Source organism: Halictus rubicundus, chromosome 1 (assembly GCF_050948215.1).
Source record: "Halictus rubicundus isolate RS-2024b chromosome 1, iyHalRubi1_principal, whole genome shotgun sequence".
In the NCBI taxonomy this organism is placed as follows: domain Eukaryota; kingdom Metazoa; phylum Arthropoda; class Insecta; order Hymenoptera; family Halictidae; genus Halictus; species Halictus rubicundus.
The window spans coordinates 32,082,135-32,096,960 of NC_135149.1; the positions used below are offsets into that span (position 1 = coordinate 32,082,135).

The following is a 14,826-nucleotide window of genomic DNA, read 5'->3' on the forward strand; positions in this document are numbered from 1 at the left end:
TTTAGCCAGCACTATCCGCCGTATCGTTGTTTACACCACCTACGTACACGCATTCTTGTTTATTGTTGCAGAGTCTATTTTTTATAGCAGGGTGAACGTACCAGTAAGTGACCAGTCAAAAGCTATTAGGTTCTTGCGTATGTCCGATTTTGTAACAGTAAGCGAACACAACTTTTCCCAAAATAAATCTTATTTGTTACAATTTGAATTCTATATTTCGTAGCAAAACAAATTTTGTATTATTCTCGACCACAGATAATTATATCATAGAAAGAATCTCCAGGCTTGATATATATACCCTCAGTTGTTAAAGATTATTAGTTGAAGTCTCCTTCGGTTAATATTTATTTGAAAACGATCACTCGCTGGTGATTATGTCACTTACTGCCACACTTAGCCTATCATGTTAGCACTGACAGAAAATATTGTTGTAGTCAAGACATTATTGTTAGATTTTACTTCCTGCAAATTAAATCATCTAGTTTTAACCAATTAACTGTGGAATTTAATTTGAAAAATCCCTCACGGCGTGGAATTGAAATCAAGCAATGACGAATATATACGTCGAATGCAGGCGGCTATTATAAATTTTACGAAAAGAGGAAAGCAAAATGAGAAAGAATTACATTTTTATTCGATAAGAAATTAACAATTCATTAACGTTAACCGCACCGCAATAGAATTTTGGATGACGTGTATACACGTCAAACGCACTGAACTGGTTAAAGAAGAAATAGGATGTGGACTTTATACAGAGAGGTATATTTTCGCATTGATTAAATTCAATTTTTCAAACTAAATCAAGTTTGGAATCAAATTAAATTTCATTCAATGTAATCGAAGCTAACAATCCCATTACTAGAAAATAATTCTTTGCCTCTTGTAGCCAAACAACTAAGAAACTGATTTATATTCTTCCTTCTGCTTGGTAAAAAAAAAACTTCAGAAATAGTTGACGAAAAGTAAAATTAAGAATAAGGCTTATTTTTGGATTATCCCGAACTCTCATTGATCTCCATTAGGGTATAATTAGAGCAGAGTATGATTGATGTTGTTCGTGGATTAAACTGACATATTTTCGCACTGAAAGCGGATCCTCGTAAATCTTCCAAAATTTTGAATATTATGCTGTAATAAATTTAGAACGTATACCTCGTGTTGTTCGAATAATAAGTATTCCCATAGTAACCCAACTTGGAAACGGGTCTAATCACCGAATCTCGCCGTACCGTTTCCTAACAGCAATTTATCTTCCATCCCCATTAACACGAACAGGGTCGCAGTTAATTGCAATTGCACCGGTGTCGTCCGAAAATTTTTCCGGAGCGTTGCCTTCCCCGAAACGTTGTTCGAAACACAATGGGTACTACAGCGGTTTGCGTGACACCGAAGTCGTGATAACTCCGGCAGATTATTGTCCACATCGTCGAGAACTTAATCCTATTTACGCGACACCATTCGATCAGAACGTATCGCGAAACGTTTTTCCAAATCGGATTGGCCAGTTCGATCTACCGTGAAAAACCCTCCTCGCAAAATGGACAGTTCCAATAAAATATTAGTTAAAAAATGTTCACGTTGAATTCGGTTCAAACTAGGTCTTTTCGCAAGCTAATAAATCATACTAAATAATAGATTAGATAATAGATAATACTTGATAACCGAGATAGATCGAAAAGGACACGGACAAAAATAATAAATAATAGTCGAGTTCAAGTCTCTATTAATGTCACGTTCTGTTTCTGAGCAAATATTTGCTGGACAATTAAGAATCGATTTTTATAGGAATTTATCTGTTTTTACCATTTCTATTTTTACCTCCTACTGTAGTCATAATTCACAATTACACTGTCACATAAAATAATATTCGATAATCTGTATATTGGACTGAGGTTTTAGATCGAAACACCTCCTATAAGGTAGTTTTATAAAGACAATTTCTCATTATAGCAAATCAGTAGACTGTGGATTTTATGCGTTTATGACGAAAAGGAGCAATTTTAAGCAGTAGACAGATTTAAAAAATTTAAGAGCATCAATGTGTTTGTTGCAGCTTAGGAACATTATTAAATGTTGAAAGCAATTTAAATTTATATTTTTAAATTTGTATTTTTTTTTTGTACTTTTGTTAAATTTGTATTTTTCATAAAAATCCGCAGTGTAAATTAAGTAATACCGGAATTATTCTGCGATCCCAAAACTCATTAAAACCGTTCTGTTTGTAATCAATAGTGTATAATTAACGGAGATATAAGTTTTGCCCAGCTTTTAGCAATTGTGAGTCGTTAATAATTGCTGTCGTGACTGTTTTATTTAGATTCCTATCGACGCGTTTTTATCTATTCGAGATTGCATCACACTGTACTTTTCACCTACGTGTTTCCACCCTAAGGCCATTCGTAGCACGCTGTTACATCGACATAACGATTCATAATTTGCAGAAGAGCCGCTGGATTTTCAAATCATGCAGCACGTGCGTCATACCATGGCACTAAAACCTAACAACGTCGCTTTGCTTTCCATAATTCAAACCGCAGTCTTTTGTTGCGTTTAAAATTTATCTGTAGAGGTACGATTCTGTAACAAGAAAATTGCAACTCAACGTCTTCTTTTGTTTGCACAGGGAGAATGATGTAACTTATTCATCTCGAAGAAATTCTGAAAAACAGATTCTACTTTCATAAAACAGATAAAAGTTTCCAGTAGGGCGTATCATTGTTACTTTTAGAGCGTTAACAACTGGAACATTTGTTGTTGTGAGGGTCACTGGTAGTGAGTTATGTAAAAATTTTCCTAATTATACTTGTTTAGAAGTGGAGACACTTTAGACATACAGATAGATATAATAATATAGATATTTCAAAATTTTTAATTTCAATTGAAAAACTTTTATATTCTTAAATTTGAGATAAATAAAGTACGAAATTTCCTTGATTGTCTACATAATATTAATCAAAGCTTTTATTTAGTTCATATTTCAAATGGCAACCAGAACAGTATTTTCATGACAAAAAAGGTGTTTCAAGTTTACGAAACATGCACCGATAGAAGAAGTGCATTGTATGTGTAATGTATTCCACGTGAGTGTCTAACTTTTATGTACAGAATGGGTCACATAAATAGGGGGACCTAAAAATGTCCGCTGTTTACGTATACTTCAGAAAACTGGTTAAAACAATGTCAAACTTTCCGAAGAGACGAACGCAATGGTAAAAAGTAAACATTTCCTCAAGACTTTCGGAAAGTTCAACTGCACACAAGCGAGAAAAACACCGATACATCTGAATAATATTTTCAAGCCACAAAGTTTGAATATATTCTCGGGAACAACGTTCTCGCGTGTCAGTAAATAACAAAAATATTTCGATCGTTCCATTTAAATGTCTCACACTGTATATTGAACCAATCATTATTTACATCAGTTACGATTTTCGTAACTGCGATATCTATCGTCGTAAAAGAACTTTTATAAAGATCGCGTTACCATTGAGCAGTCTTCAGCGTTTTACATTTTAAATTTGTCCGTTAAATGAAGGTTTTCATATTCGAAATGGAATTTTTTTATCTGAATTTACTTCGCTAGCCCACGTTATCGCACATAAAATTAACATTATGCACCATAATATTAAGCGAAACACGCTGCGAAGACATTAAAATGAATTTAATGTATGAATACTTTAATCTACATCAATTGCGGAGGTAATAGTATTCTCTGCTCGCGAACGTTAAGCTTATGCGATTAACCTTTGCAAGGTAAATCCCGAAATAAATTACAAGACAACCAAAGTTTAATCTTTTTACGCGAGATACGATCGCGATGTAAACGTAACGCTGACAGCGGGCGTATTAACATTTCGCACGTCGTGTAATGTCAAAATTATTCAAATCCGCCGTGTTGCATTATTCACTGCACATTTACTAAGCATACAGTATGCTTATCGCAAAGATTACGCCACTTTAGAAATTTCATTTTCGGAATTATATATCCCATTGAAAATACTGTTTATTGTAAGCCATACAAAATGTGAAATATTCAATATTATTTTCTGCCCACGCCTGCTTTTTAGGGTGGAGTGGGGCTAAAAGTTCGACGGGTAAAAAGTATAGTGAATTCTCGATATATGTCAACAGCGCGTCATGTTTACACTCCTCCCGGGCACCAAGGCCTCTCGAGCCTCGGAGCTCTGTGGTAGTGGGGATAATTCCGCGACGTTTATCGTTATCGTGCCTTGGCGACATATATGGAGAAATCACTGTACCGAATATCTTTGTTTATTTTCTGTAGATAGCGTGAGAGATACTGAGAGACCATAACAATTTCGGGGCAAAAAGTGCCTTGAGATTTATTAGCCCGTGTAAAGACTTTTAGGAAATTATTTTCGATTATGTTTATTTCCTAGAATGCGACAGTAACGGAGGGCAAAAATCAATCCCAGAGATTCTCACAAAACCAGTGTAATTTAATTACTAGACATTGAAAATGTATTATAGGGGATGCTGTCTTACCCCTTCTGAATTCTAAAGATCCTAATAAATATTCGGTTTATCTGGATATGTCAGAATAAAAATGAATTTCTAAACCCAGTCAAAAATCACTGTCAGTCATATGTGACTAGTGTTCCTGATTTCTCAACATTTTTCATTTCTCGAGAAATGAGAAATAAGACTATATTTCTCGAAAATTCTCGAGAATTTTTAATAAAATAGAAAAATATTGGGAAACTTATAATACTTGGAATATCGTTAATAATATTTATCGAAAGGGCAAACAACTTTAACTCGGTGTTTATTCCTGTTCAATATGTACATAACTTTAAAAACAAGGAAAAAATAGACGCTAAATATAAACGATAAATTAATTTATTTAAAACCAAACTTTCATAAAGTGAAACATTACGCTCTTGTTTTGAAATGACTTCTTAACAGGTATAATGCGTCTAATGTAGAATCAGACATTCTACTTTTTTTGTTTGTAACAAAATCTGTAGCCGTAGAAAAATTTCTTTCATTTTGCGTGGATGTTGGCATTACTGTATACAGAACATCCAAAAGTTGCTGAAGATTGGGTGTCCCCCAATTTTCGCATTGTAAACATGCATAGGCATTGATATGCTGCCTGTAGATATGCTTATACGTACTCGATTGATTATCAATATGCAATTTGAGTTAACAGAAAATTCATTTCCGAAAATATCTGATAAAATAAATGAGATTCGTAAGAATTTTCCTAGATTTAAATTTCTCGAGAAATACTGGAATTTCTCAAGAAATAATCAATTATAAAATTCTCGAGAAGGAACACTATATGTGACCGACGTGGCGGTTAACGTGTTAACTCTTTGCGGCACAGGGAAATGTCCCAACCATGCCGTAAAATACATAAAAAAAAGGTGGGGCACTTTTAATCCCACCGTGTCCCAAAGAGTTAAGTCATTAAAATGGGACTTTTAGCCCCCACTGCTTCTACTGTATTTTCGCGAGTGATTGTGTTCGCAGAGGTTTGATTCGGAGGCGGGACACGGGGGCAAGGTTATCGCGGCGGTCCCTTGTTAGACGGATGAAAGTGGTACTAACCTGGATAGGACACCAACAAAATGCAAAAACGCCGACGACCACGAGCACCAGCCTCGTGACACGTCTCCTTCCGCGACGGCTCTCGGCGGTGACGCGGGACCGACGCCACAGCCTGACGAGCATGCAAATGTAAAAGAAGCATATCAGCATCAGCGGCAGCAGGTAGCTCATCAGGAAAAACGAGACTTGGAACAACGGCCAATCATAGTGCGGTAGGATTCGACAAGCCGTCAGGTTCCTCGGCGACGGGCCGTCCTGAAACTAAAGCGAATCTACATATATAAAGGAGCAGTCCCACTGGTTCTAGGCTACGTCGGGGAATAGATAGCAAGTCAACGTGTGCGCACTCTGCGATTTCGATCGTGATCGAATCAGTCGCAATACGGGAAACATTCCTCGCCGAACGTGAGCGAGTTCCGAATGGCTCCGGCGACAGGTTTTTGGTCGCGGAGATTTAGGGGACTCTTTCGATGAACGGCGAAAATATTAGGTTCGCGGCGAAAACGATTGCAACTTCGGAGCATCGATTTCGAAACGATACTCACAGTCGGAGACAATATTAACACAAATTTTTTAACTGCACCGGTGCACGGTGTCGCCAATGGCCATTCTAGGTGGAAAACAATGAGATTCTTTCAATTAAAACAAAGAAAATATTATGTAAATTATGGAAACAAATATAAAAATAAATAAAGAGTATAATATTAACACGTTGAATGCCGCGTCACCCATATGTGGGTGACGGAATTGTTTGTGCAGGTTTTAAAATGAATTTTTACGTTGATATATTCAGGATGAAATACGTTGATATATTTTTGAGTCGGTCCACCCGTACGGTGTTATAAAGATTTTCAAAAATTTTGACAGGCAGGTTAGCAGATATTTGCAGCTGATTTTTGTCAGAATCCCTTCTATATAGTTTGAACTGAATGCAATAAAAATTTCAATAGAAAACTGGTACTTAAAAAATCTCTAAAAATTATTGTAAAGGACTTTATTAACGAACTCTGTGAAGATTAATGTAAATATTTACTTATGTTAATATGGAATATCGTGCATAGAAGCTCAAAGATTCATACTTATTGCTCTGACATCATTTTCTTTAGAACAAATATAAACGTACGATTTCGCCGTATCGCGGTTCGGAGTTTTCACGTATTGACGCTATTAAATGAATTATTATGGGTATAATTAGGCTCAAAGGGTTAAGAAAGAGTCAAGTGGACTTCAAAAGCTAATAACTTTTTTACAATTGGACAAAACAACTTCAGTCTTGTTAAGATGCTGGAGGGACTAGTTTACTAGGCAATGTGTAGAAACAAATTTTTTTAAATTGCTGTCGCTCGGAATTTGGAAGAGAAAAGTGCTGGTCTCGATTTTTAACTTTCTTAATTTTTTCGGGTAAAAATCGGAATCGGTTAACGTTGTTATGAGCTGCAAATATTGATCTGCGATTTTTACCCTTAATAAAGATGTAAGGTATCAATTTTAGTGATATATCAACTTTTCGAATAATTGTTAAAATCACGCAAAAAATAAAATAATGCAATGGCTAACGAAAATGGAAAGATACGGGATGCTGCACACAGGAGAAAATGAAGGTTTGCGATCGGCTCTTTGCGAAAGCACGGGACTCGATGTAATTCGACGCTGCGCTCGTTACACTAAAATTGAATTTCACGAAACTGCTTGTAAATATCTGTTCCGTTTTATGCATACGGTACGGGAATAATAGTTTGTGTACCTGGTACCCAGCTTTTTGCTCGAAAATCTCTGCTGCACGTATCGCCGATCTTTGAAAACAAAAGGTAAGGATAACTGAAACGTAGCTCCGCATTATCATATCGATAAGAAATTAATACCATTCAAAATTAATACCATCGATGCATAATAAAATCAATTTTCTAAGGTGTTTATACTATTACACAATTTGTTCCACGACAGGCCATTGTTGTCTACAATTCTGCATTCACACGATCGATAAAATGAAACTTTCCTAGAAAAGGCGTAACTTTTTGTCAACTATTATCCAACCAGTGTCAAATACCAAGGGTTGAACTATAATCACCGAATGATCGCGATCAAGCAGTAATTCATTCCACGCGCCATTCTAGTCATCCGAGTCTAACGGAACCGTATGAAGCAAAACAATGTGCTTTGTGTTCGGAGAGTATTCAATGATATTCGCAGAAAACGCGCAAGAGCCCGGCCGTTTGAATACTCGCATTTGTCACGTTACTGTCAACCACATATCCCGAACGTGTCCGGATCAATTCTCGCACAATGGCTATTAATTGTCAACGTTCTGATCAAAGATTCGAACCCGTGCCTGGTTGTAACACAGTCGAAAAGTTTGCGTTACCAAATTCTGATCGATATAAATGGAAAGAATCTACTATTTTTCGATACTTTTTTGCATTGTTTGAGAAGAGAACAAGTGTTGTGAAAATTACATTCAAAATTACAGGTTTAAGTAATTTAATACATTAACGAAAAGAAACTAATCAGTGATCTAGAATGAAACAAATTCAGGAAAAATATGAGAAAATTATTTCCGTGACTGAATCTTAGATTCGAAGATTGAAGCTTCCCCCTCGCAACGACCACTCAGCATTTGATTTTTTGTTTGTTATATGAAACGGAAACGAAGAGTATGTTCGGTCCTGGGAAACCCCCACGGTGTAGCTCATATTACATTTTTGGGGTGACATCTCTCACTCGAAGATCGATAACAAAAGACAAGCTCCGATCTTCGAATCTACGGATAGATTCATTCTCGAAAAGAATTTATTAATATTTCCTCAGGCCTTCGAGTTTGTCTTATTTTCATGTCTTCAGTATTTCATCTCCCACGACGTACAAACGAATCTCTAGAGCTAAAAATTAATGCCACGCTGTGAAAGTAGAGTCCTTGAGCTTCAAGATGAGTCCAGGTTCGTAGCTGTAATATTTTTCTTAGCGAAATCATCGCGGTGTAAACATCGACAATTTTTCAAAAATCGGAAAGTCGTGTGCGTTGTGCGGGCTGGCGAAAAGAAAAATTCCGCCACGGGAAGAAGATGATTCACCGAATTATGAAAGTGTTCGAAAGTGCCATTAGCGGGTATTAGTTCCACATTTACAGGGCCGTGCGGCGGGCGTTCAAGCCGGAACGATTTCAGTTTCTTGGCTGACTTTGTTCCTCTGATTCGAAGGTAATTACGGGCGAGAACGGCCATCGGGGAATTACGGTGGTAGATGGTATCTGTGGATCTTCCGGCCATCGACTCCAATTTAAACTAGGTTTATATCAACTTGCCCGGTCGCTTTCTTCCCGGTGATTTCGAAAGTATTAATTAGAACGAACCGCTAAATAAATGGTCCTCGCGGTGCCCTCTATCAGCCGAGAGCGCGGGTCCGTTTTCAGCTAGCGTATCAGCGGACATTTTTGTTCTTTTCTATCTTTCTCATTTCTTTTTTTTTTTTTTTTTTTTGGTAGCCACATTCTCGGTTGTTCAAAGAACAAGCACGAGTTTCGAATGGCGCGCTTTTCGCGCTATTGAGTTTTTAACGATTTTACGAAATCCAGCCGGTATCAATCCGATCCATCATAACGAGTAACCGGATTGAAGGAGAACAATGAAAAGAGCGCGCGCGCGCACCAAACAGGATTTTTCGCGTTTTCCGCAACATGGCCGGAACAAATCGAATCAAAAAGCCTTCGGATATCCTGACGGAAGTATTGACTCCAATTAGAGTGCTCGATCACGGAAGGAAAAGCGGAAAATAGGTTCCGTGATTAACGCGTTGCCTGCCGAATCAGCGGCCGTCGAGATCTCACGAAATCGAGGTAATTTATTTGACACTCCGCCTGTCGCCAATTTCCCGACAGGCCCTTCAACGTCGCGATTTAATGATCGAGAATTTCTTAATCCAATACCCTACATTTTTTACAAAGTCCCGATAACTACTTTTTTCTTTTAATATGGGATTCTATTTTTAAAAAAGTAACTTCTTTGTTATCTAATATGCGGGGGACTTGGAAACTATGAGCCGGCCCTGTCCTAATCGCGTGTGCACATGTTTACACTTTCGGACCCGTCTGGTTGAACAAAATACAGTGCCTAAAGTATTAATGGCGTGAGAACTGAGAAATTATGAACGAACTCGGTACACGTAATGTTCAAAATTCATTTTTGTGATTGCTTTAACGTGTCCGCTGCGATTTAAAGAGGCAACGACAGATTAATATCGGTAATAGCAACGGAATATACGAGTTCCTGGGCCAACAAATTATGGAAGCGATTTCACGTGATTTTCAATTAAGCTTGCTTTAACGTGCGCTAATATAATTACTTGCAAAATTGATGTAACCTTTGTTAAATTCCTATTTCAAAGCAAAATAATTTTCATTTATCTGCCAGTAAAATGCAACATTCACAGAACGGGCTGATTTTTGCAATCGTACAATGAATTTAAAAAACGTTTGCATCCTTTTCGGAAGACTATACAGGGTGTTTCACCCAAAAGATTTGTTCAAGGTTACATTTTTTGAGATTTCAAGGTAATCGAACTTTTTTCCAATGGAACGATATATTTTTATTATCGCTATACGATAGCCGAGGTTAAGACGAATCCAACGACCTGAAATTTTATGACCTTCACGTGACCTTGAGTACGTGAAATTCATAAAAGTAGGACACTTGACGTAAATAGTGAAATGACGATGACAATATAAAAGACAAGCGAGATGTTTTAGATGCTCGAGTTAGGTGAAACACCCTGTATATATACCAATAGTTTAAAAGAAAATGAAATTACACTGAATAATCTAGTAAAAATAATTTAATATCGTAATAACCCAATATTATGTTTAGAACGGTATTAATTTGTTATCGAAAGGCTCAACGACATATAAATAATATGTATCGACAATATCGTGACTGAGTTCGTATTGACAGTTATTTCTGTAATAAGCTGTAGGTAATTATTGACAAATAATTGAATAATATCGATAATATCAGGATTTTGAGGGTGGAGGATGTTCTGGCCGCGAGGCATTCGTTTATTTGGACAAATTTCTAGGGAAAATGAACTATTTAAAACCCAAACACTCGCAAATGACTTACCTCGCCATGAACAACGAGGGCAGGGGTAGAGATCGCGAAGATAATCGCCCACGCGATGCAAATAGCGAGGATCGCACGACTTTCGGTCCTCCATGATATCGAAGTGATTGGATGAACCACTGCTAAATACCTGTAACAATTCATATACATTTTTCCTTAGAAATTGCCATAGTATCCCTACTGTAAGTTACGCTAAATATCAAAAAGACAGGATCAGAATTTAACACAAGAACTACCGAACCAGTCAAAATGACTGGTGGATGATTTTTTCTTTCACAATTAGCGAAACTATGAAAACGTTTTCACGAAAAATTTTTTAATATATCTCTTCTTTGGAGTACATGTTACCATAAAAATCGTATGAAACCTGAGCAAATTCAATCTAGCTGTTATCATAAAGGAGTAAGTCTAAGTCACGTTTAGGGCTCGGTAGTTCTAGTGTTAATACGATTTTAAAACAGAAGAAGCATAATCATTCTAGAAAGTCTGGAAAATGAAACTCGCGTTACAAAATCACTTTTTTCGAAACTGTCGTCAGTATATCTCAAGTTCTAGTTGACCGATTCACTTGAAATGCACGAACCAAAATTTTAGAAATTTGTCAATCTTTCCTTATTTTGTGTATAAAAATTGCAATCCTCGAGAAACGAAATCGAGTTAATAAATAGGTACTGTTAAAAAAAGTGATACATGCGTGACACGCGCGAAATTCACGCGACATTAACGTCCGTGATTTACCGATGTTGTTATTTTTGGGTACAGCAGTATGTGCATAATTTGCGGATTAACCGTGACGAACATGTTTACTCCGAAAATGTTTTACGTATCATATATCCGGCAAAATGAATGGACAATCATTCACGATAATCGACTTGGATAAAAGCCAACAGATTGAATTATGCAGGTTACTGGGAACTCACGATTAACCTAGTTGTTAATTGCAAGCTCATGACACGATAGCTGTATCAAGGATAACACCGATGATTCGTCATTAAATGTCAAAATGAGCGCTTCCCGTGCAAGTCAAAATTAGAGAAGCAAACACAATAAATGATTGCATAGTTGTATTTCGTTAACTTTTCTAAAATCCCTGCTCTAAACTATATCCTATCGTTATTAAAAATCTCAATTTTCTCTATAAATCCATTACTAAAATATTTGCTCCGTCTGTTTGCAGGAAAACAAACTGCACTCTCGATATCAATTCTGGATCATCGAATTGGCCGCGAATCGCATCACTTCAAAGTGGAAAAACAAATAAAAATAACAAACACGATATTTATTGCGGATGAAACACAAACTTTGATTTGAAGTTTTGCCACAGGACTTGTTTTATCATTTTTATTACGTCTGCAATTTATTGAAAGCGACGACGAGGGAAAGAACATTGTCTTTCGATTTCAATTTCTTTAGGCTCATCCGAGGAAGCGCGAATTTCCATAAGTGACGAGAACCAAAAGAAAGCTGTGTCGAAATTAGTTTCGCAATCCGTGTAGCCAGCCGTTAATACCGGAAATAGCGTCGCAATGGCTGTCGGGAGGAACCAATAAAATCGAGAAGGGGGAACGCAATTTTGCAGGGTGAAAATTCTGATACGTAATAGAAAATGAACGTGTCCGGTGGACGGGGGAGGAGTCAGGATTCCTTTTGCACGTATGACATTTACAGGCAGAGCACGTGATTCTGCTACAAGTGATAGAGCGCCGGAAATGTAACCGGAAATACTGCTGATATTTACGGGCCAAGAATGGGTTACATCTCCCCGTGGCACGTATACGATCGAGTTTTATTATACAGCGGCTTTCTCCGAGTATGTTCCATCATATCGCCAGCGATCAAAGAATCGCAAAGCGACCGCGTCTCCTCCTACATAAACTGTAAATTTCATGCATTCGTAACATTTACTGCTACGGAAAAATACACCAAGAACTGCAACAAAATTCCCATAACATTCTTGTATATATTCTCTGATGTGAACGAAAGTTACTATTTCTCAAACGGTAAGATATCTTTAACACTGAAACTACCAAGCACTGCAACTGGAATATATTGCCATATATTAACAAAAAATTGCGTTTGTTTAGATTTTGTATCGGGTTTGTTTAAATATCTGTAGAGAAGTTTATTACAAAATGTTCTCATGGAAACATATTTACAATTTCAATGTTTCTAAAAGAAAATTAGGAGCAAGTCTCAAACGGTAAGACATCTTTAACACTGAAACTACCAAGCACTGCAATTGGAATATATTGCCATATAATAACAACAAAATTGCGTTTGTTTAGATTTTGTATCTTGTTTGTATTTTGTAAAAATGTTCTAAAAGAGAAAATCAGGAGGAAGTCGTTTTGACTCACTCGGTAGTTCTAGTGTTAAGCATAATTGCATTTAATTTACTATCGCAGTGATTAGAACTTCTTTGTCGTTCTTAATTTCATGGAAGAAGAGAGTTTACAATAATTGATGTATATCGATGGCAACAAAATAGAATTTTATTACGGTTTAAAATTCAAGGGACATTAATAATACAGAAGATTCTGTTCAAAATTTGTGTCACGAGACTGAATCAGTGTTGATAAGCAGGGTTACAGCGTTGATAATTTATTTTATTTCTACAACAAAAAATAAAATAAAATAAAATTGTGCATCGGAGGGTTGAATCATATGTTTCTCGTTTAAATTGGAACCAAGTAGATGTTTGCAAACCCCGTTTTCTGGCAAATAAAAGAGCTCAATTTCTAAATCATCTTTTTCGTTTTGACGTTTTTTGATTTATTCTAGTTTAAACGATCTACACCCGCGCAGATTAAGAACCTTTCTATTTTCCTCTGGTTCGCGGAAACTTTCAGAAAAATGTTCCTGAGGCATGCTGCCAGAGCTGTCATAACTTCGGACAGAATCATTAATTTTACATGAGAAAATGTCTGCATGTTCTCCGAACACTGCGGAATAAGGAGGTGCAGCACCAAGTCGACATGTTGATTAGTCTTGTTTTAAAAAATTCATAAGCATCAACTCATTACCTGACTGCATAACTTGGAAAATATATGTATTCACGAGCATTTATTAAAAACCAATTTCGGATCGGTGCTACCGAAGACGTAACAGAGACTATATATTTCATTGTTTTAAATATTCTATACGGTAGAAATAACGTAACAACATACGATAGAAATAACAAAATTTGTTCAGTCTTTGTCACGAGATACTATCTACGCGAAGAATGCAATTAAATTGCCATGGGCCGCCAGTTGCTCTGATCTGTTTGTTCGATATTTATAGGCATTTGGGAATGTAAAAAAATGAAAAATTGAAAGAGAACAATCGGTGAAACGCTTACCTGTCCAGGCTCATGAGGACCAGGGTGTAAACGCTGGCGAAGGCGGTGACGATGATGAGGTACTGGACGATCTTGCACCAGATGTTGCCGAACGGCCAAAATGGCAGGACGAAATCGGTCGCGGTGAACGGTATACAGAAAATGACGAATAACAGATCGGCCACGGCGAGATTGATGATCAGAATGTTCGTCGTCGATCTCATGCCGGGATTCGCCGCGACGACGGTCACTACCAGACAATTCCCAACGAATCCAAGTATGCCGATCATGCCGAAGAACAGTGGCACGATCACCTCGACGATCCTCTCCACTTGTACCCGATCGAAACCGTACTCCTCCGTGTCGTTGTACGTGTAGTCGATGCTGTCCGTGTCATTGAACATCTCGCGGTCCAGCCCGATCTCCATCTCTTCGAGTATCATATATCACAGCGGGGATCAGAACGAACAACGACCGTTAACTCGCGATCAGTATCGCGGTAGCATTTCTTACGATTCCTCAACTGATTTAATTTTAGACCTATTGCGTCCAGTTGCGTCGACAACTATGGCAGATTTGTGTAGCAACACGTACGTGTCATCGCAACCAGACATTTTGTACTCCTGCGAGACGTGTTTCCGTTTGTCCCAACATTGTCCGCAAGGTTTTACCTCTGGCACTATGTTCGAACGACGAAACGGGTTTCCTCGAACAATTCTTGTTCACGCGACTTTCGAGAACAATCGATTCTTCGTCCTCCGCAGATCGAGTTTTCTGACCAGCTCCTCCGTGCCGACAGAAATCGAATTTGCGTTGCTGCTCGTT

At 37.4% G+C, this 14,826-nt stretch overlaps 1 protein-coding gene across 1 annotated transcript in view; it reads right to left on the reverse strand.

The window, feature by feature from the left end:
- Asta-r1 (allatostatin A receptor 1) overlaps window positions 1-14,444 on the reverse strand; it is a 54,531-nt gene extending 40,087 nt beyond the window's left edge. The window contains exons 1-3 of the mRNA XM_076800753.1: window positions 14,023-14,444; window positions 10,683-10,812; window positions 5,575-5,835 (exon numbers count right to left, since the gene is read on the reverse strand). Coding sequence (XP_076656868.1) covers window positions 5,575-5,835; window positions 10,683-10,812; window positions 14,023-14,444 — 813 coding nt within the window. The remainder of the gene's footprint in view (window positions 1-5,574; window positions 5,836-10,682; window positions 10,813-14,022) is intronic.
- Between the last annotated feature and the right edge of the window lie 382 nt (window positions 14,445-14,826).